This window comes from Lutjanus erythropterus, chromosome 2, assembly GCF_056507025.1.
Source record: "Lutjanus erythropterus isolate fLutEry1 chromosome 2, fLutEry1.hap2, whole genome shotgun sequence".
Classification (NCBI taxonomy): domain Eukaryota; kingdom Metazoa; phylum Chordata; class Actinopteri; order Lutjaniformes; family Lutjanidae; genus Lutjanus; species Lutjanus erythropterus.
In genome coordinates, this window is record NC_139318.1 from 23380632 (window position 1) to 23404512 (window position 23881).

At 37.9% G+C, this 23881-nt stretch overlaps 3 protein-coding genes across 3 annotated transcripts; all 3 read right to left on the reverse strand.

Moving 5' to 3' along the window:
- Positions 1 to 15: 15 nt before the first annotated feature.
- On the reverse strand, positions 16 to 8879 carry uroc1 (urocanate hydratase 1). The gene is made up of 19 exons (XM_084733451.1): positions 8656 to 8879; positions 7840 to 7970; positions 6954 to 7047; positions 6781 to 6840; positions 6549 to 6677; positions 6388 to 6449; positions 5687 to 5753; positions 5157 to 5300; positions 4966 to 5054; positions 4097 to 4159; positions 3801 to 3980; positions 3616 to 3713; positions 3454 to 3526; positions 2217 to 2406; positions 2014 to 2112; positions 1799 to 1898; positions 1115 to 1196; positions 579 to 678; positions 16 to 466 (listed from the first exon to the last, which is right to left on the reverse strand). The coding sequence occupies exons 1-19, from the start codon at positions 8779 to 8781 to the stop codon at positions 326 to 328; spliced, it is 2028 nt and encodes a 675-aa protein (XP_084589577.1). The 5' UTR covers positions 8782 to 8879; the 3' UTR covers positions 16 to 325.
- Positions 8880 to 10233: 1354 nt separating this feature from the next.
- chchd4b (coiled-coil-helix-coiled-coil-helix domain containing 4b) lies at positions 10234 to 14809 on the reverse strand. Its single transcript, XM_084733464.1, has 3 exons — positions 14586 to 14809; positions 12993 to 13091; positions 10234 to 12873 (listed from the first exon to the last, which is right to left on the reverse strand). The coding sequence occupies exons 1-3, from the start codon at positions 14605 to 14607 to the stop codon at positions 12518 to 12520; spliced, it is 477 nt and encodes a 158-aa protein (XP_084589590.1). The 5' UTR covers positions 14608 to 14809; the 3' UTR covers positions 10234 to 12517.
- Positions 14810 to 16155: 1346 nt separating this feature from the next.
- On the reverse strand, positions 16156 to 23026 carry LOC146331607 (protein transport protein Sec61 subunit alpha-like 1). Its single transcript, XM_084733477.1, has 12 exons — positions 22908 to 23026; positions 22189 to 22256; positions 22025 to 22090; positions 21162 to 21240; positions 20944 to 21075; positions 20745 to 20854; positions 19447 to 19600; positions 19178 to 19338; positions 18544 to 18741; positions 18187 to 18378; positions 18023 to 18099; positions 16156 to 17310 (listed from the first exon to the last, which is right to left on the reverse strand). Exons 1-12 carry the CDS (start codon positions 22912 to 22914, stop codon positions 17124 to 17126), a joined length of 1431 nt encoding a protein of 476 aa, XP_084589603.1. The 5' UTR covers positions 22915 to 23026; the 3' UTR covers positions 16156 to 17123.
- Between the last annotated feature and the right edge of the window lie 855 nt (positions 23027 to 23881).

The following is a 23881-nucleotide window of genomic DNA, read 5'->3' on the forward strand; positions in this document are numbered from 1 at the left end:
GTGAGTCATATGGGCTGTGTTGTTTATACAGACTTGTAGTTTAATTTTCAGCACAAAAAATAACAAATAATATATTATTGCAGGTTAAGTTATTAAAACAGAGCAATGCTGTAACCTACTTTGAATTCTAGTGTAACAACATTGTGAATGATTGATTAACGAGTTCTGACAAAATGTTTAGCAGATTTTCTTTGTGGGAGCTTTCAAGAAGTCTTCAGTTTTTAACTGCAACTGCTGGATTTGACCTGATTCAGACACTGCTGAGGTGATTACAGCTGCTGTGTGCCTGTATGTAGCTGGATGTTAAGCTAGGTTAAAGTGTTAGCTAGCCCTGCAGGGCACGGTCCAACACACACTCATCCTGTACAGGAAAGGGCATGGTGACACGCAGCTGCCTGTTGGCCTCCATGGTGCGCTGGATGGTCTCGTAGGCGTTTGAGTTTCCAGACCAGCAGCGTCGAGCCACCTGCAGCACATAGACAAAGATCAGAGACAGCCAGCAATCATCTGCAGTTTGAGCACATTGTAAACAAGTGAGGCTGAAAGCTATCGTGCTGCTCTTCTCTGCACGTTCTCACCCCATTGGAGACGTCCCAGTTGAGCATCAGACTGGCGCGCTTTGCTGCCTCCTCTGAGCCGTCCAACAGCAAACCAAAGCCTCCATTCATCACCTCACCCCTGTGGATGAGACAAGAGATAGTTATTTACTTATTCATCCTTTTTTATTAATCAGAAATGTCCCTTTGAGATACAATATCTCTTCTGCCAGGGAGTCCTGGTTAAGATGGACAGCATACATTTTTTAAAATGCACAACAAACACTCACACACAACATACATCAGAATAACAAGTACAAAACATAGAGGGATCATGGGTTCAAAAGAATCATAGCAAATAATAGCATTTATGCTGTCAAAAGTGATCTTAAAGTATTTTTGATCGTGTGAAGAGAAGGTAAAGACAAAGACAAGTTATGTGCAGCTCATTCCAGGCATGCAGGGTGTGAAAGTAATGATAAATACACTGACTTTGTGACAGGTAAATATTATTTAAATAAAATGCTTTGACCAATCACAAAAAACCAGATTATTACTGGATGACCAGCTAGCCCTACCAGCCAACACCACCACCGTTGTGCAGGGCTACCCATGTGGCGCCCCTGAATGCATCACCGACAAAGTTCTGGACTGCCATGTCTGTAAGGGGGAGACATTGTGAGCTGTCTGTTTTTTATGAATGAAGAAAGACAGGAAAGCTGGGAAAGCAAAAAATAGACTGTATGAAACCAAGGTTATGAGTTTATAGGCAGAGCCATTAACCTCACAGTTATTGTATTTCTAAGTCTGGAACTGTTCACAGCAAACTGTGAAGCTGATTTGTCCTTATTGGGTGCTTGCAACTTAAATGGTTGTAAAATATTTTAAATTATTAACCATTAGTCACTTTCATGAGTTTACTCAACAATTTTTGAAATATAAACTGTTTTATTCTAAAACTCAAAGATTCAAGTTTTTCTATGAAGAAAAGTAAAATATTTCAACTAAAGTTTTATAGGTCAGCTTTTTTTTTTGTTTGTTTATTTAAAAACTAAAGATTTTGATTCAAAACTCAAAAATTTATTGAAGACAGTGGCCTTGAAACTATGAGTTCTGCAATGTAAGACTTAAAACTTGTTTGAAGCTCTGTATCACAGTCAATTACAGATTTTCTCTTATTTTTGTTACGTTATTACAAAATAGACAAATTGTCATGTTAAAGTGCAGATTCTTCTTGTAACTGTAGTGAACATATGACATACCTGCACAGAAGGCAGATCCATCGTACACATTCGAGGTTTCTCTGAAGGGGCTGTCTGTGCCACTAACATCATGATGGTCTCTGCTAATAACCACAGGAGCCTGAGCAACAACACAAGTAACATTAGATGCTGTTGAGAGTCTAGTGAAAACCTGATATCTTGTAGACCACAGTAAACACAAAATAATCTCTTTAGAAGACAATTTATCCTCTTACTGAAACTCTTCCCTCAGCGATAGCCTGGTTGATAGCCAAAGCGATGCAGACTCTTCCTTTCTGGTCGGAGTAGAGGATTCTGGCCTGAGATCCCACAACCTAAACACACAGAATAGACAGAGGAAATCATCCGTTATATATCTCTCATCAGACTTACACTGAGACAGCAGTTGTGGGAATTGGTTGCGCAGAAAGTTCCTGACCATTTTGTGTTTTCCAGCCTCTCTGATCCAGCGGATGTTGTCATTGTATTGCTGTTTGATGAGATCAGTCACGTTGGCACTAATTTGCTCCAGGACAGTAGCAGCAATTTCGTCTGTTACAGCGAGATCTTGGGGATCCCCAGACGTGCACACCCAGCGAAACGGACCAAAGCCCAAAGAGAAAATGTCCCTGCGGCAAAGGCAGAATGAGACAGATCATAAATGATGTTGCAAAAAGAAAAGATCAGATCACATTTTATTGACCTCTCTTTTTATTGACTTACAATTCTGTACAGCTCAGATGATTGATTAAAGGGATAGTTCAGATTTTTTGAAGTAGGGTTGTAGGGGATACTTCTCAAAAGTCAGTGTATTACCCAGGCTTGTAGACAGAGTTTTAGAAATACTGAGGTCCTGAGTCCTCTATCCTCCTCTAAAAAAGGGACCACAAACCATTAATAAAGTCTTAATTATATTACTATTTGGATTTTAAAAACATTGTATTTATTCAGTTAACTGACCATTTTTATTTTCTGCACATTTTATTCCCCAAAATGTCTCTGTTCTGCAAAAACATGTATTTTATGAACACAAGAAAATGTATTTTCAGCATTGTGACAATGCATTTCCAGTGAGTGTTTCAATTAATTATTAAAACAAAGACAAAGACATAAGAGAATTTTCTCAAACACAGTGGACATCAACTCTGCATATGCTAGGAATAAAATAAAATAAAACTAGTAAATTTTGATATAAAAAAAAAATAATACTGGAATCAGCCTGGAAATTACCCATCAACACAGAATACAAACTCCTCCTTAAAGAAATCAATATCATTCCCTGCTTTACACTGCCATCAGACAGCCCTTTCTGATTGTAAACCAGCATTATATAAGCCAGATGTCGCTCTCTCCCAAGCAACCAGACTCCTTTGACAAAAACAGTAATTTTACCTCGCAGAACATGGAGTTGCTGGTCCACTGCTGCCTCAATCTGTTAGCTGGTTTGTGTGATTGTATGACTTTTGTGTGTTAAATGGTTAGTTTGGAGTCTGGTTACTTTGGAGAGAGCAACATTTTGGCTCATATAACCATTATCCTGTTTACAGCAATGCCTACATTGTTGCTCAAATGTGCTAAACACCATGTACTGTAGGTAATACACTGACTATACCTCATACAACCCCACTTCAAAAAAACCTTAACTATACCATTAAATAATTAAGAAAATGTCTCACCCCATAATGTGCTGCACATATGAAGGGTAACGGAATTCAGTTGCTCCTCCACTAGCCTTTTCTACCTCTGCTCCTGTGAAAACAAGAAACACAACCATCTTTAATGGTGTGATAACGGACTGGATGATAAAGATGATTTATTCTGTGTGTTAAATCACTGACCAGCTCTCTGGGCCTCCAGGAGAAATGCGTTGCCATAGTCCCAGAAGAACATACCAGCATCAGATAGCTTATTGATGGCCTTGATGTGTCTGCGGAGGCTGTGATCGCATGTAAAACGTGTTATTTCAGCTTAATAGACCCATATAGAGCAGAAAACATACGTCCATCTGTGAGATTCATTTTACCTCTCTTGGACCATGGTCTGGAAACGATTAGGATCGGTCGACATGAGCTGATTGGCCTGGCGGAAGCTGAGCTGGACTGGGTAGTAGCCTCCGTTATATGGGTTGTGAAGGGAGGTCTGGTCTGAACCCAAATCCACCAGCAGCTCCCCTGTCCTCTCATACTCCAGCAGCAGCCGCTCCCTGGTCAGAAAGATAGAAAAGGGAGATTTCAAGAGCATGCAACAAAAAGTCTCACTGTAGCTGCAGACCTGGGTTATCGTGTTTCTGTAGCAGAAAAGTTATCGCTTCTCACTCACCACAAATCTACAATGTTGCCATGGTAACCCAGACTGAGGGGGGTCTTGGAGCTTCTGGCCTCTCTGAAAGACACAAAATAATAAGGATGACTGTATTTTACAGCAGACAGATTCCGGGATATATCATGTTGTCATTTATGTGAGATTAGGAGACATTGTTCCTGGATTTGCAGCTATGCTAACATGCTGAACATTTAACAATAGACTTGTACTAAACCTGAGTATTTCCATTTCATATGAATTTATTTGACAGCCATAGTTACTAGTTACTTTTCAAATTAAAACATTATGTACCCATTATGCTATATAATGTACATATATATTACGCTTAATTGCTTTGTCTCATGTCTTTACTGTAAATATGAAGCTACCGCCAGCAAAATTTGTATCATTATAACATGGAAAGTTTATTGCTCTAGCAATGTATTTTTCACATATCACAGATTTTTATTGATCAGCTCATCAAATTCTCACAAAGAAAGTTCCCAAAATACTGGACTATATTATTTTAGTAATCTAATAATAAAATATATAAAAGTGAAACTTTTATATATAGAAGGACTCTTCTACACTGAGTGCCTATACTTTTGATACTTTCAGTACATTTTACTAACAATAAGTATGTACTTAAGTAGGTCTAATATTTTCAGTTCACTTCTTATTTTAACTTAGTATTTTTACAGTGTAGTATTACAGCTTTTACTGAAACAAATGATGTAAATACTTCCTCTACCACTGCAAGGTAGGGCTCCGTGTTTAGATAATAGGGCTGCCTCATACAGAAAAACACTAAAATTTTGTCATATCAAAACCCTTATGACCATCAATAACAGGTCTGGACACTCATAATTGCTGTTTCTCTCTGGTACCTGATGCATTTAATGCACTGGTCCATGCTGCTGGTGACTTCCATCAGCCAGCCCTGCTCATGTCTCTTCCTGAGCGGCGCCTCATCCACCTACACCGGAAAGTCAAGTTCACACATCGACACACAATATTTCCTTCATTCTTTCCCAGTCAGCAGTCAGTATTAATAGGAAATAACAGGATCACAGCTGACCTCAGCAATCACGCCAACACAGCCGGCAATGACAGCAGCTTTAGCCTGAGCTCCACTCATGCCCCCCAGGCCAGAGGTCACCAAGACACGCCCCCTCAAGTCATCAGTGCCCAGGTATCTCCGGCCGGCATTCAGCACAGTCAGCTGCACAGAAAAACACAAGCAAACTGATGAACAGGAATTACAACGTGCAGCTGATATGTACACTAAATGTTATGATTTAAAGCAGTGGTTCCTAAGTTTTTTTGACACACTGACCTGTATGTTTATGAGCTGTGAGGAGTACAATCAAGGAGTAATTCCTCCTCATATGGTTTCGTTTTAAGATTTTTTAGAGGTCTACAGAGGTGGAACTATTTCACAAAGTCTAAAAAAAATAGGTATAATTTTGTGTGGAAGAATTTGTCTTTTTCTTATCTCAGATATAGTAATTATCTCTCTGTACTCAACTCTGAACCACTGATTAATTCATATTTTACATGAGGAGATACTGGAGTGCTGTGTGCACATCATTAAATAAAATCACAAACCGTAGTGCCGTGTACTATCCCCTGAGGACCAATGTAGCAGTAGCTGCCTGCTGTCATTTGACCGTACCTGAAAATAGACAAACACAAGAACACAGATGATGTCTACACATCTGGAATCACATAGGAGGCTTTATGTTAAATGGAAACCCATTTCTGCCAATATGATGGAAAAAGAAACATCATGTCAGTCATTATAATGGGTTAGTATCTCAAAATAAAGAGAAACTTTATCAAGATATTGCAGACATATTCATACATATTAATATCTCAGAATAATGAGAAACTTTCTGAGAATAATGAGGCAGCTGGACTTGCTTGAGTTTCTGGAAAACTGTCCAGTTACTTACGACAGCTCCTAGTGAATAGCATGGAGGACTGAAAATCTTCACAGACATCTCAAAGTTATTTCAAAATAATGAGAAACCTTCTCAAAATATTGACTTAAATCTCAAATTAATGAGTTGCTATCTAAAATTAATTACTTAATATTTCAAAATAATGACTTGGTATCTCAAAATAATGATTGAGTATTAGTATTTAGTAATAATTACTTAGTACGGAAAAATAATGTAAAATATAATCAGAATAATGACATAATATCTAAAAATAAAGAGAAACTATTTTGAGAAAGTTTCTTAATACTAAGTCATTATTTTTTGACATATCAAGTCATATTTCTTATTACAAGCCAAAAGCCTTACATTGATACACCGAGGGCAAACATCTTCTCATACTCATTTTTGGAGGAGTAATTTGGAATAACCTGAGAGATGAAAAACAAAGAGACAGTATGTCACTGCACAAGGATGCATATTGACTGAAAGAATCATCTTATGAAATGAGATGCGTCTTGGTCGGTTACCATGCCGTTAGTGATGATGGCGCGAGGTGAGGAGGGCAGGCTGGGGAACAGGCCCATTGGATGACCGCTGTACATGACCAGAGTCTGCTCCTCTGTCATCTCGCTCAGGTAGTGCATCACCAGGCGAAACTGGACGACCACACACACACACAATCTATTAATACTCATCTATTCACATTCTATCCATCATTACCAAACACACTAGATGAATAAAAGCTAACTTAGTTCTTACCTGGGCCCAGTTACTCAACACCTGTCCGTTGCCTCCATAGGTGACAAGCTCCTGGGGGAACTGAAGGGTAAAGAAATATGGAGCTGTCAGTGAGACAAACCAAACAGAAGGCTTCACTCAGAGATTTAATGAGTTTAGACGGTAACTTAATACAAGCTGTGTTAGAGGCTGACCTGAGCAACTGCTGGGTCCAGGTTGTTCATGATCATCAGCATGATGGAGGCAGCTTGACGTGTGCGGCACGGGTACTGATCGATGGGGTAAGCGCTGAGGAAACAGAGGGAAACTCGTCACGGCTGTGGTGGAACGAACAAATACTGAAGAAAGACTATGTTGCCTTTCCTGAACAGTAGGCATTGTGGCCAAGTTTTATTTACATCATTACACATTATTTTTGGAGAGGTATTGTGTGTTGAAGCTGAACATTACTTAACATTTGCCATCACAGGCTGTTGGTCATAGAGCAGGCCAATAAGGCTGGGTACTATTAATTAACACTAACTTGATGGTTAATTAAACTTAAGTTAATAGTTACTTTACTGTCAACAAACGTTAAAATGTTTATATACTGTGTGCTTTATAAACCATTTATTTAAGCAGTTGTAAAGTTTTATACACATCAGTTGTGACTTTATAATGGCCATTCGAACAATCTTTATAGATACACTACATAGTAATTATTAACCATTTACAAAATATTAAATACATCAGTTGGAACTTTTCAATAACCATCCAGATAATGTTTATAGTCAACATGTTCTCACTCCAAACTACGCTTCAAAATGATGCTGTAGGTACCCCTCTAGCATCAGTTTTGCATGTGCAAAGCTACAACCGTCAAGTTAGCAATAATAAATATACAATGTCCAGATAGAATACAGGCACAAAAACTACTTGGGTAGATTTAAGAAAAGTTCATGGTTTGGGTTAATATAAACCTGGTACTTATGCAAGTTCAGGTATGTTACTTACTATAATGTAGTGCAGAATTATTTCACTCTAAAATATTAATATGGATATTAGCCTGTTGGTTTGGCACTCATCATCAGGTTGCCTCACCTCATGCGCAATGTGGGGCAGAAGCGGTACATGTAGATGTGACCGTACTGCCGCAGCTCTTGAGCAAATTCGGGTGCAAGCGTTGCATGGTGGGAGGGAGGGAAATATCGCAGTGCATTTCTCAGTGCCAACTAGAGGGAAGAAACACATTTACAGCAGGTTAGTGAACACACTGTACAGTTTTAATAAAGTCTGATGATTATATATCTTAGGTTTTTAGGCTCCTCTTATCAGAACAGGTAGAGCGCTCACTGTGACTCTTTTAATTATTGACTGAAGCCTTTGTTCTGAGTTTGGGCAATCAGTTAAGGACCTGAGAGAATAATCAATTTTTTAGGACAGTCCATGAGCCAACAGTGGTGATGCAATAAGTCAGAGTACACAGCAGTCTTTCCACTGACACATTTGTAGTAAAGCAATTGTCTGTGGCAGTGAGCTGTAACCTGCTTTAGATCTCTCTTACATCACGCCTTTATCTCGTCTAAAAGTAGTAGGCTTTCTGTTCGATAGTTTCGACCACAGGCAAACTGGTCAATGTGAAACACAGTTGTAGCCAATGACATTAATGATGGCTCTGTGCCATTTAGGTTTACAGGTAAGAAGTGCACAAAATGGAAAGCAGCCATTATCAGTGTTATTTTTCACAGTTGTATTTAAGAGATCTAAATGTCCAGCATGAGGTCTGTTCTGTGCTTAAAATGAAATGCTGCTTGTGGACATGAACAGTCATAAGACGTACCTGGATTACACAAATAATTACATGACAAAAATGATAAAAATTTTGAATGCACAGAAACTGTTTGTATGTTTACTCACCCGTTCCTCCTCTGCTGTCAGGTTGGGGGTCCTCACTGGTGCATGAGGCACACTGGGGTCTCTCCCCCGGTTAGGAGGTAAAGGGTCCAGGGGTAAACCGCTGCATATCTCCTTTAAAGAAGACATCCTGTCGAGTATTAACTCTCACACACTTGAGCAGAGACCTGGAGACAGAGACTGACGGTACCTCTCACCCTCACTGCACTGAGAAGATTTGAGGGCGATCACTCTTTGTCTTATTGTCTCATTGGCTCTTTGGTCGTCTTTGCCTTTCACAATCCACCAATGACAGGCACGGATAGAAAAGAGTGTTTGGTAATTATTGATCCCTGAGAATATTTGAAGTGGCATATGCTTCAGTGGACAAACAAAGCCACATACCTCTGACCCCTGATGCTCAGACATGTAACTTGGTTAAACAACAGTGTCAGAACCTTTGGACAGGTCAGCAGCTTATTATGTAGAATCATGTTGTTTTCTTTTTGACTTACTGGCACATACAGTGCATTATCACCACCAACACCATCTGCAGATTCACCCACCTTTAACTAATCAAGTGTCATGTAAAAAATCACATTCACAACTCAATATCATACTTTCTGATGAAGTTTAGTGGGTGCATGTTAAGACTAATTTTATAACTAACAGACAATGTGATGTGTTGTTTGGCATGACGTGATCTTACTGTAATGCGTCTCAAAACTTTAAACATCAAGTTCTTATTACTGCTTAGTCTGGACAGTGTGTATTTACAGTGTGTGATTTGTAAAAAAAAAACAAAAAAAACAATAAGGGTACATTTTCCTAAAATTAAACATTTTAATTGTTATATCAGCATATGCATATTGTGACTTTTTCTTTGCATATTTCAACACATAAAATACGTTTGCCATTTCATGCTGGTATTCACTTTCAATATCTATAAAATGCCAATACCAAGCTAGATGTTATTGTTTATAGTAATGGTTGAAGGGACAGTTCACCCCAAAAATCTAATTGAATTAACTCTCTGGCCCACAGAGCTATTTATCCATCTAAATTTTTTGGTGTGAGCTGCAGAGTTTTGGACATATCGACAGTAAAGACTTCTGCCTTCTCTCCAATGTAATGAGACTAAATGGTGCACGACTTGTGGTCCTATAAGCAGCAAGAAAAAAAAAAAAACATCTGAAAAATTCCAAAACCAGCATCTTTTCAAAACTCATGACCTGGTTACTTAAGATAAAGCACATACCTTGATGTGCAGTTTCATATAGGAACTACTTTCTTTCTGCAGTAGAATCTACTGTTACTACTTTCTTTTCTACTGGAGATGGTGCTGTACACCCTATATACTTGAATTAAATGAAAGCGGACAAAATTTAAATAAGTAATGGTATTCAAGCAAAGATCTTCTTGTGTAACCCAATCAAGATCAACACAAAGCTACCCTCTGCTGAAGCTCTCGTGAGTTCACACATTTACTCTTGTTGACAGTGTAGACTTGCAATATGGTGAGTGCACTGTGAGGTCAATAAGGTCAATGTCAGGCCGAGGACATACAAGAGCTAAACAACAAGAATACCTCACAAGAACCAATGAGGTATAACACATTTTATTACAAAACTTTCAATGATATTCACTTCAAGTCACTCCAATCAGCCCTGTGATGCACACACACAATTCTGTTAAGTTCAGATGAGGTAAAAGTTTTTAAGGACCAGTGTGTAGGATTTAGTGGCATCTAGTGGTGGAGCTGCAGACTGGTCTCACTCTCTCCTTCCAAGTATGCAGGAGAACCTACAGTGGCTCTGCAGATATAAACACCTCATTCTAAGGTAACAAAAACACAATTCTGATTTTCAGGCGATTACACACAGATAAAAACATACTTATGAATATTGTATTCAATTCCACCATATTCTGCCAATAACTCCCTGTAAATCTTACACACTGGACCTTTAATTCTGGTTATAAATTAGCAGGTGAAATGCAGTCCTACAGGACAAACTGTGGAAACACACTACTCAAGACTCCACAACAGAAAGTTTAAAGATACTCTTCAGTACATTCTTCACGCCTCTGTGAATTTAGCAACTTCATCAGTAACATTACTGATAAACAATTTGAGTCAAAGTTTAACGAGTATAAATTTTGTATAACACATAACGTGCTTGTAAAATGCAATATTCTGCACATTGTAAGAAAATAGCAGATATGAGAGAACGGAAATAAAAAATGTATCAAATAAAACATGTTTTTACTGTATTCTTACAGCTTCAGAATTTGTGTTAAATCACAGCACTGTCAAACAATCTCTGGTGAGAGAAAAGAAATAAAAAAATCTCAGTGTATAAACTGAGCTTGGTCCTCAAAGCTCTTCCTTGAATCAAGGATTCTTAAATCTTGTTTTCCACAACGGCAGGATTCAACAACTTAAATTGACACAGTCATTTTTTTTCACTGATCACATTATATTAATTTTATAAAAGTGTAACCACATCTTATTTTTATATAGATATCATGTTTAAAATTCAACTGAAACTAAATGTATTTTTTTTTGTCTGATACAGCATACATTTATACTCTGTAAACCACATGCCCTGTGTTCCCCTCTGAGGACAAAACAGAAACCAAAAAAGAGGAGATTTATGTTTTAAAGTTTTTAGTTTCATAATGGCACCCCCTACATTTGCATTAATTCATCAGAATACTTTTAATATTCAGTTTACGTAGATGGAGAACTTGTTTCCACACAACCTTGCAACAGATCAAACCACTTTTGCATAAAGCAGCAGCCACAGACTTTGAACAACCAGCATTAGTTTCCCTGCCGAAGTCTCTTTCTTATTTAACTTACTGTAGGAACATGTTTTGTTTTGTGCTATAGCTTGCAGAATAAGCAAGCAAATATTAACTGGGGAAAAGTGCACTGCTAATGTCAGTTTGCAGGCTAGTTAGCTTCTTAGCTGAAGCATATGTAAACATACCGGCAAATATCACTTAGATACTGATGTAGTCCTTACTCTTCAATACCTCTAACAACAGACTGTATGGAAATTACATGCAAGCTGCAAGTTTATTTACTTTGTCTCTGGTTCCTCTGCTTGCCATTCAGCCTGTTAGCTACTGTCAACAGTCCCTTTCATACAGCCTGTTCAAGGCAGGAATGTTGCGGCGTTATTCTGTCTCGCTGTTCTATATTAAAGGTATGAACATGGAATTGGGGGACAATGTTGTTTTGCCTCTGGGTTGGCAGCAGAGGTGGTAACAGAGTCGAATCGACATCGGTGTAAAAGTTGTGTTTTATAGATGTACTTTTTCCATATATTTGTCAGTTGAAAGTGAGAGAAATGAGCAGACACGCACAGATGCAGGCAGGAGCAAAATCCTTCCCCACAGATCGTCACACAAGGCAACGGCCCTTTAACTTCACTGTTTCAGAGATCACATGAAAAGCTTGACATTATAAATTCAAGAGATTATCAGTTCTACATGTTGTTGTGTTCTTTCACGCACAATAAAATTTGAGTGCACTGTTGGGATCTACAGCAAAAACTGTCTTGGCCTAGAGCAAGCCAGTGATGGTTTTCAGAGTGCACTGGTGTTGTTATGGTGTTGTGTCAGAGAGACCTATTATATGTCACACCTCTTGTGCTTCTGGAACACTAGCACGCTATCTAAAATCACACACTGGGGTGACATTACGCTGGCGTTGTTTTGGGTCAGTGTTCAGTGCGGCCTCTGTATAAAAAGGGAAAATCAAATAGCAAATTTAAAAAGCATGCTGACATTATTTTTGACAGCATAAATGAATGACTAAATGTGATTTCAGTTGGACTTGTGTGAGGATTGTGGCTCACATTGCCACCAGGGTTAATCATTAGCTCTTCACTGAGCCCTCTGTGTTGAGTTGTGTGGTATCAGAGTCCTGCTCAGTGGCAGATGATGAGTTTGCACCTGATGTTTCTGCAGATGCAGAGTCTTGTGACGTGTGCTCGGTTTCTGATGATTGTTCTTGTGGCGCCTTGTCATCTTCTTGAGGATAGAGCTCTGGGTAACGCTGCATACACTCCTGCATGGCCCTGAACTGCTGTAGGCACTCAGAGCCCTTCACCTCCTCCTTACTGTAGTGGAAACAGGAGAAGGCATCCTTAAACTCAGTCCCACAGGGACCACTGGCCATCCCACCCAGGCAGGGGCAGTTCCAGTTGATCTCCCCATTGGGCAGAATCAGACCTAGGATAAGACAGGAGGTTGAAGTTCAAATGCAGTTAATAAACGTGTTTTTCAAACTTCACCTGAGCTACACTTTAGCCTGAGAACAGGCTCGTCTGGGAAGTTTTACTGCTACTCACCTCGTTCCTCATACGGGTCATTAGGATCCTCCTCTACGAGTTCAGCACTACTGGGAGTTTCATGATCCTCTTTGGTGACAAAGATGATTTGGTCTTTCCCTGTTGTGTAAAATATGGAAGGGAAAAACAAACAAATCATCACTGACAAGTACTGTGGCTCCTAATCAAACCCAGAGGCTCGTTAAATGCTTTCTACAGCCTCTACTTAACTCAATATTCTGAGATAAAACAGTAATAAGACAGATGCAACAGCTGCAAAGAGTGACTTTAACAGGGTCCTGAATATTCTTTACAAGACCCTAAGTGATGATAACTCATCCAGGCCCATACTTAACTTTTTTTTTTCACAGCCAATAGCTGATAATTACCTGCTGCTCATGGCTGATACCAATAACATAACTAATCACATTCTTATATTTTGAAAAGAGGTTCATATAACTTTTAGTTTATGCATGGCTGAGGCTAAGAAAGGCTAAGATGTAGTGAGCAAGGATGGATGATTGCTGACATCACTGTTACAACAAAAATAAAGAACTGTTCTGACTCTTCAAATAGTTCGTTTATTTTTTATTTTTGCAAATTGAATGATTTAGCATAATCTCTCAAATCACATATTTTAGACAATAAATGTTGGCTAGAATTTTATTAACATAATAATAAATAGTAATATCAATATCCCAATATTTGCAGATAATTTATCAGCTCCAACCCAAGAACGTATTTTTCAACTGTAAAATACCTCTGAACATATTATAAAAAATATTCAGTACTGAGTTAAATGCAAAGGATCCTTGTCAAAGATGTTTCAGTTAAAACAGAGAGATTTTGGTCATACAGCATAGCCCTACTGTGGGTGTCAGTATAATATATGTGACACTTCTACTGTTTTTGTTGATTAAAGAAGAGCTAACGATTACTAATTTATATAAAGTCAGGCATTTTAGTCCAGTGTATCCCAACCTGGTAGTTGGGTTCCTTGAAACCTAAGTGTAAGTAAACGCTACTTTTTTATGGGTTACCACCCAAAAAAGATGGCAACCTCTGGTTTACTATCTAATAATTGACTGTATTTTGTGAGCTTGTCTGTGACGTATTTATGCCTAAAGTATAGTTTTCAAAGTTGTCAAACAGAAGAATATTTCCCTCTGAAATGTAACTGATTCCAAGTATAAATCTGCGTAAAACGTCAAAGAGTTACTTTCCACCATTTGACCACTTTTTCACCAAAACTGGGACAATTTAAAAAAAAAAACTCTAACTCACACCAATGCCAATGACTTGATGACTGAAACAGCCACTCAATGACTGGACTCAAGGTGACTTTGCATGAAAAACATCTTAAAGTGAGTCACTGTCAGAAATGTGGCACACTGTTGCTGGTCAAGGTTAAACACTTTGATGGTTACATTTAGCTAACCATCCAGTTTGTTGATGATATCGCAGGTGCAGGTTTTAGCAGTCAAAAGCAAGAGTCTTGCGGATACATTTTTAGCAACTGTGTGCTACACCAACATTAATTTTTCATTCAGACTTAGATAAACTTCAGGGTTAACAGTTAGCAGAGCAGTTAGCCTGTTAACACAGCATGGTTACCTTCCTGTCTGACCGAGCTCATTTCTTCACACTGAACAGATTAATTTCCTTTCCTTGATTAACTGCAGCGGCTCCGAGGATTAAAACTCTTACTGACACACAACACAACACATTGGGATGTCCGAGGGTTTAGTCCAGCATCTGCTAGCTTGTTTCACAACTATCCTTGTTGCTTAAGCGTGGAGACTTCCTCTTCTTCTTCTACTTTTAAGTTTCTGGTAGCGCAGAAGCTCCGGGGCTCACTGCTGCCCCCAACAGTTCAAAACACGCCATGAGAAATTTCCACAAAACGACGGGTTCGTGTCTAGAACGGTCTATGGATAGATGAAATTCTCGCGAGATTTGTACGTTGCTGTTCCTTCCTTGTGCGCTTTGTACGAACTAATCACGTCACAACGTTGTGGTTAAAATCTGGTTAGGTTTAGGACAGATAACACTTGACTTTCGCACTTTCGCAACAGCTGTAGTTGGTCTACAGTTACCTTTTAGGTACCACCAAAGCAATTTTTTAAGAAAATAAGAAAAAAAAAAATGGTGCGTAGCAGTTTCCTATAACTGTTTAAGTTTTATTCCTTATAAAAAAAAATCCATCCACATTTCCCTCCTTTCTCCTAACTATAATTTATTAATGTGCTACAATCTATTTATTTGTAGCACTTGTTAAGTCCAGTGGCACTTGTGTTTTGCATTTTGAATAAACGTACTTACATTTATTCAGAATAACCCTTCAACAAATACTATGTTTTTCATTCTTTGTTATTTTTATTAGGAATGAGAGGTTATAGTAGTATTGCTATAATACAGTCAGTACAGTGATAAAAAAAAATCTCTTTATAAATGTCTTTATAAATATAAAGATATCTACTAACATACTATCACATAGTAAAAGTTGGATAAACTCGTTGTTTTCAGTCAACTGGCTCCTGTGTTTTAGTCATAAAATGGTAAAAATGTAAAATTAAAAAAAAGATAAGTAAAAAATGTTCACATGTATGGTAGATCACAACATATGGAATCATGGTCCTTATATGAATTTGGATATTTGCTGCAACATTTTACTTTAACCTCCAAAGCTAGCAGTGACAAGCTGTATGTAAACATTTAATAAATGCCTTACAACATACTATAATGTAGTTGTAAGCAGATAGTGTTAGTTTTATTTTCAACAACTATAACTCCTATGGGCATTCATAAGTAGAGGCTGATATATTACCAGATAATTGACTGTATTGTAAAAATGTCTTCATAGGAGATTATATTTGTTAGCAAATATTGTTAATTAATACAACCGCTTACAACTACATTGTAGAAGGTTATAAATATTTAGTGTATGATTGATAAGGGTTTAAGTGCACTGTTGCTGCTGTGGACAAACTGAAAGCTGAACTATTACAATAAGTCTTATAGAAGCAGAAAAATACAGAGCAAGCAAAATTATCTTTTATGGTACGGACATTTAAAAAACACATCAAAACATGTTGGTTAAGTAGTGCATAAAAGGAGACAAAAGCCTTAACTTAATGTGCTTCTGAGAATTAATTCATTTCAAACAAATAGAAGAGTCAAAAGATTTTAAGTCTTTTTTCCACAAAAGGTTTTATTGAGAATGTTTTTTCTATAAGTTCGTTCTGAAATGCATTTTTTTTTTACATATTCAAAAGACTTTTATCTTACACTTAAGACAATTTCAGATATTTAATGCATGGGCTATGTACAGGAAATCAATTTGTCAGTTGTGGAAATGTGAAAGATGCAAGTGTGCTTTGAGCAGACAATTAAAAGAACAAAACAAAAACATCTTAGGAAGTGGTAACAAAAATGAATGTGAATTAATACTGCAGCTCCCTGGGAATGCCATACAGTAAAACAGCGTGGACCCTTTTTTGAATGGTTCATCAGATGACAGTACACAAAAATAACATTATTTTGACAGGTGGACCCCAATATGAGCTCCACATGCTCTTCTTACAAGACTGTTCAAATAACATTGATGACACAGGGTCACAAATCAGGAAAATGACAGTTCAGCTTCTGGTCCACACCTTCACGTAGCTGGCAGGTTGACAGAAAAATAAAATAATCCTGAAAATAAAAGTAGAAACTAAGAAAACACCAAGCAGAACATAGAGTGCTTTTATGCACACTGCAGGCAGTTGACCTCCATCATCCGTGTCGAGTATGCCTGCATACTGAAGCGCTCTATTGTCAGTCTGAAAACAGGACGAAACTCCCACATCTCATACACAACGAAGCCTTTAATGAAATGGGGAGCTGTAATCTCGAGTCAGTTAGAAAATCTGATGAAATACAACTGAAATGTTGGTCTTTGTGTTACTTTGGAAGATTTATGGAGGGAGCAACAAGCTCTGCAGCCCCACTACCTTGCAATACTCCATTTCAGCTGAGATTCCTTAAGATTCCTCCCAACATCCTGAAACTCGAGAGCTGACGATGCAGGGGCTTCACACAGATATAAAATAAATGCAAAGTTGGTGATCCTAATAAAAGTTGATTGAAGGTGGGAGGACATCGACTTTTCTAGAAGAGCAGGGCCCCCATGCTGCCTACTTCACTCTGTTCTTTCACAAAGATCTCAAAGTACTGATAGATGATGGTGACGGCCAGCAGGATACCGGTGCCAGAGCCAATGGCTCCGAGGAAGTCGGCCATAACTGATAAACCGCCGATACACAGTCCACCAAAGGCAGCAGCGGTGGGAATGTACCTAAACCACAAAACAGAGATTGAGATTGAGATTAATATTATTACATGTCACCTAATGGTCTACAAAGATGCTAAGTAGCAAGAATAGCAGATAATTAAACACATTCATCATAATTATAGAGTAGTGATTAATGGAACAGTTCAATGTTTGGGGAAAAACACTTATGGCATTCTTGCCAAGAGTTAGATGAGAAGGCCAACACAAGTCTGTCCAGTAAATACACAGCCAGCAGCTGTTTTCTTAGCTGGAAATTAAGAATGAAAACGGGGGTAAACTGTTAGCCTGGAAAACTGAATAAGCCTATTCCAAAATGTTCAGCTACTTCTTAAATCGGAGCATTTTATGAAAGCACACTCAAGTTTTGAATTGCTGCCATACTGCCAAGTTTAGTGTAACTCAAAAAAAAAAAAAAAAAAAAAAAAAAAGACAGGGAGGATGACTAATGTAAAAATATAGGGATTCGATTTATATAAATAGGGGCTTGAGCAGTGAATTTCATTACTGACTTTGGATCAGTATGTGTGACAAAATTAAAGGACTGTACTGAATGCCTTTTTATCCATTCAAAGATTCTATTGAGGTTTTCAAAGGAAGCTTCAAATGACTGTCAGCATATTTTATGACATCAACTTTTTCAATTTAATGGCATGGATGAGTTATGCAAATGTAAATCAAGAATGACCCGTACATAAAAAGGCTTTTTTGATTTTACCTGTTCAGCTCGTGAACCATTGAGGTTTCTCTGTGTCCCCTCATCACCATCTGCTGCTCCTTCAGCTGTTTCGCCACCTGGACGAAAGTAAAGAACAAAGCTATTGAACAGCCTGTTTGAGATAAACAGACAACACCACCTGCTTGAAAGTGGTCACAACTTACATCTTTGGCAGAGGAGCCTGAGACTTCAATCCAGGTTTTGGAGAAAAAGGCACATGATCCGAGCATGAAGACGATGTAGATGAGTGCATGGACAGGGTCCTCCAGAACAGAGCCAAATGACTCAGGGGGAGAGAGGTAGTAACAGAGTCCACCTACAGGGTAGGCACGAGCTGGACCACCTGACGACGTGTCCTACAACCGTGAAAAAAAATTGCAAGCTTTAATGGGCAGAAAATTGTTCTAGCATCTGTAGTTAACAAGAACAAATATCAATAATTTATCAGTCATTTTTGAAGACTCATTCTTCGACTCAGCATAACAAACTGAAAAGAAAGGTGTGATTAAATGTATACTTACAGACCAAGTACCGAGCAGATTAACCAAGAAATTGCCACTGAAGCGTGTGGAAAGCATCTGGGAGATGACATACAAGTTGGAGACCAAGGCAGACTGCAGGATGATGGGGATGTTGGAGGTGTAGAAGAGCTTGATGGGGTAGGTGTTGTACTGGCCGCGGTAGCGAGCTGACTTGATAGGCAGATCAACCCTGAATCCCTGTGAGAAAAGTTGAATGTGTAAGACACCTGAGAGCAATTAAAATGTTTACATTACCCAACTTCATCTTCTTCAGACTGGCCAGCTTCTTCCTCATTTAAATGTCTTCAAAATAAATTTTTACAAGTGCACTTTTAGAGGGCGTTTGACCTGAATTTATCCGTAAAGTCACTTCCTAAAAACAATTTTTATACAGATGCATTCTGTCTTTTCAGTGATTGTCTATTTTATTCATTTTATATTGATTACTTGTTGTCATACACCTTCTTTTGCTTTATGCTATTTAACTTTTATATTGTTTTTAATACTGTTTATCTACCATTTTTATTTTGTCTTGTAAACCATTTGTAAAATTGTTTTAAAAAGTGCTATATAAATAAAGGTTATTATTATTTTAAACTATGAAAAAAGGCTGCAAGGAAGGGCAGAAACTCACTTGAAAGTATATCACTACAGCAAAGACGAACACTGTGGCGATGAGGTTCATGAGGTTGGGCAGGTTCTGTCTGTAGAAGGCCTCTCTCAAAGCACGCACTTTGTCTGTCCGAGTGGCCAGCAGATGGAAAAGAGCAATGATGGCTCCCTCAAACTCTGTGCCTACAAACACAAAAAGTCATGAAAAATGAGGCACTGTTTTGTGGACTGCAGAAGAGCAACATGATGGCAGCAAAACCCTGTATTCAGGACCACGTTGTGCTGTTTTACCTCTTCCAGTGTTCACAGTCGTGGGGCTGAAGGCCTTCCAGACAATCGTCTCACAGATGTTGGTAGCAATGAACAGTGAGATTCCTGAACCGAGACCATAGCCCTTTTGGAGCAGCTCATCCAGCAGCAGCACAATCATGCCAGCCACAAACAGCTGTAGAAGAAAACAGCAGATACAGTCAGCTGAAAGAGTCATGTGCAAATATTTCACTCTGCTATATATTCACATTTCTTTGAACTGAACTGAAATGTTTACTGTATACAGTCAGTGTACCCCCAAGGTTCCCCAAGTTAAATTTAAGACATAAGACCTTTTCAACACCAAGAAGAAAAATGAAATTAATGCCAACTTCACAGCCAAACTAAAGACATTATGGAAAAATCTGTATGAACTTTAAGCACTATGGAAGAATTATTTACCAAGTACCTGAATTTAATAAAACAATGTGGATTCTGCAGCCACTTGGAGTTAAAAAGACCTTTGTCCATTATGAGGTAACGAGATAATATTAGCTTTCTCACTCCCACGTCAAGAGCATAAAGCAATACAAGGACATGTACTGTAGTAACATCAAAGTCTCAAAAACAGAGTAAATTGCAACATTACATACAGTGCCTTGGAGTTTTTTGTGATGTTTGTGTGCAATTTGTAAAGAAACTAATTACTATTATTATTATTGTTATAATTATTATGTTTTTTTTTTTTTTAACTTTTAAGATCCTACAAGTACTGTGTATGTGAATTATACCATTTGTTTTTAGAACTGATCCTAAGAAATGTTCGAGCTTTCAAGTGCAGCACTTCCAGTTCTGCTCAAGTACATTTTACTTTATAAAGTAGACTTAATTAATCTAAACAAACCAGTTGGTCATGTAAATCTAATTATAACCAAGGAACAAAGACTATTTGAATTTTATGACTTGACATAATGAGACGTTTCTATGAAATGCTGTGAAATGACCTTGATGCACCTCTTGCAGCTGACGTCAAGTTCACACCCTTTAATTCTAAGAAAATTATGTGTTTGATAATGACTAGTTCAAACATCACTGAAAGGATTTGATATTTAATCACTAAAATGTGGCGAACTTTTAGGGAGCAAAGAAGCTGATACTGATCCAAGCTAATACAGGGCTTAATTTAAAGAACACAGAAAAGGAAAATGTGGTATATTATTATATTCTTTATTCACATCATGATTTCTTCATTTTAGTGCATACTGAAACCCAGTTGTGATGATAAATTATATATCTTTAGTCAAATTACACATATTTGAAGAAAAGATTCCTGTTCTCACCTGAATGATGATGAGGAGACAGATTCCAGCACCCATCTCTGAGGGATCTCCATACATGCCAGTCATCACATATACAATGGCCTGACCAATGGTGATGATCATTCCAAACACTGAAAAATATTGACACGAGTTAAACAATCTATGGACGTAACTATAAATTCTAACCATATGCTCACTAACCTGCTGAGAGCTTACTTACGTTTCTGAGCTCCATTGAAGAGGGCTCTGTCCTTTGGTGTGTCTCCAACCTCAATGATCTTTGCTCCAGCAAGCAGCTGCATTATCAGGCCCGAGGTGACAATAGGCGAGATACCCAGCTCCATCAGGGTACCTGAAGGGAGATATTGAAGTTAGGATATACCAGCAGGACAGAGAACATGCATTTAATCTTTTTCTAATTACTAGCTAGACAAATACCTCTGTTTGAGGCCAGAATAACTCTCATCCAGTAGAATGGATCTGCAGAGTCTGAGGACATGATGCCAAAGAGGGGGATCTGGAAGAAAACAGTTTTCACACAGTGTGTAAGAATTAAATGTCATCAATTATGCTTAAGTTTAACTGTTTCCATAAACTTGTACGTCTTAAAAATGCCTAGACTACAAGTCCTAGTTTCAGTTTTTTTCACAAAATGCAATCATTTTATTGCAGCTTCTCGAACAGACAGAGTGGCTTCCTTTTCTCTACTTCGTCCTAAATTTGTGTCTTTGAGTTGTTGGATGACAGGAGGACACCAAATGCAAATTTAACACTGAATTTTGGGCTATGATTTGGTGTGATGGGCATATGTCATATTTCTTGATATTTGCTGTACAAAATAGTTATTAAAACAAGTGAGAGTTTAATAAAAAATAAGGAAATTATTTTTAGTTTCAAATCTACATAAAAAAACAACAACAAAACATGTAGTTCATCAAGACTTTACATGGTATTTTTTACTAGAGTTTTTTGACACCAAGAAGTCTGACAGGTGATGGATCAAAAACTCTCTAAAAAAGTAAAATAAAAAAGCACTCCACACTGTGAACACTTGAACTCACTTCACTAACAATATTTTGGTCCTCAGACCTTTGATTAAGGTCACTCAAGAATTTTGTTTAATGAAGTCCTGAGCAACAAATTGTCATTAATATAGTAAGTAAACATGATTGTATTGTGTAGGTATTTTATTCAAAACTTAATGGATTTGCATTTCCATGTTGAGTTGTTAGTTAAAAACTAATCTTATTTAAGTAAGAGCTTATGTGAAAATACCGACAGTAATTAATTGTGGCACTTACCTGGCAACACACCAGGAAGATGAAGAGAGTGATGGCAGTCCATAACACCTTCTCTCTGAATTGAATCTGTTGAACAATCACATAACGGGAGGTTCTGTTATAGCAAAAACGTTTTTATTGTCTACTACAAAATGCACTATTAAATTTAACGTGATAATACACACCTTTCTTTCAGGTTTTTGGATCTCTGGCAGCACTGCACAGAATGGCTTTATCACCTCCAAGAATTTGACTGGAAACAAGCAAACATGGGTATTTTTTGTGAGTTTAACTGGGAATAGTAGCTGGTCACCAGTGGGACGTGGCAGTGAATGGTGGGCGGACTCAGTGCAGATTTGAATTTACAATAACCGGCACCAAACACGTTTGATTATCAAATTAGGCATTTTGTATCACCGTCTCTGTATGTGTTCTGTTAGACCTTTATAGTAAAACTGCTTCGTGTTTCTTATTAGCATTAGACAGATGATTTAGGTGCAGCAGCCTCAAGGTAACACTGGTTGTGTTATGCGTCGTCATCACTAGACTGTCAGTGTCTTTGAATGAATGGCTAACTAGTTAGCTTAGAGGATGTTTCCAGCCAACAAAAAACACAATGGAGCCTATGAGATCTTATTACAAGCCACAAATCCAGCTTACAACAACACTGACTAACTGTTTAATTGATCCCAGTAACAATTTATTATCAGAAATAGCTCGTAATAGTACAAAACCAACTACCAACTAGCTAGCTAGCATCGTAAGCTAGCCTGCTATCACTGGCAGCAGCGCTAACCGTTAGCTAACTAAGTTGTCCACAACCAATAAAACAGCGTTATGTGTCCTGCTACTCAGACTCTAGATGTAAAGTCTCATACAACTGATGTGTCAAAGTCATACTCACTGCCCATGATGTCCCAAGTGTCTACCGTCTGTCCTCCTTCACCGTGTAAATCTGACCAGTCTCGGTCTCACTACTGAGCCGCCGGGAGGAGGGGAGGAGAGGAGGAGGAGGAGGAGGAGGAGGAGGAGGAGAAACTTTAGAGACACGTCACCACTACGGACACGACACAACAACCATTTAAAGAAGCAGACTCCATAGATATGACGAGACTCTGACATTAAAGGGAGAATTCACCACTCTTTATGTAGCCGTCCACTCAGTGTTACTGGGAAATATAGTCATAAAAAAAATATATAATATAATTTACCAGTGCTATTATTATTATTATTATTATTATTATTATTATTATTATTATTATTATTATTATCATTATTATTATTATTACAGACTGTTCCAATGGTTGCAATCATTTTCATTTATTTTATATTCAATTTGCATTATTGAACTGCAGTCATGCACAGTCTACAGCACAAGTCTACTGCACTAAAGTGTATTTTTGTGGTAGATGTACTTCACTTGAATGTTCCATGGTATCAGGTTGTGTTAGTTGTGATTGGATTGTTTAGTAATATAGTAATTTAGCACCATTGAATCACATTGGAAAAATTGAAGGGGTATGGGCCCATAAGGTGGTTTCTGTATTTACAATCCTGATGCCCTGTCTTGTGGGCCCCTGTGTGAAAAAATAGTTTGATTACATTTCTTCAGTGGATACTATGCTTGCATGGAACTTAACTTTAGATACTTTTGTTCACTCAAATTATTACAAACCAACAGACATACTGCAAACCTGTAGTATTTCACTGGAGAAATACTAGTTGATATCTATATGATCTATATGACACACTATTTGCCAGCCATCAGTATATAAAGCACTTAACATAAGCTCCACCTCGACCAGCTGTGTTTAAAATGCTGCTTCTATGTTACTAAATTGATAATAATCAATAATACAACATGTAATAATTTAACAC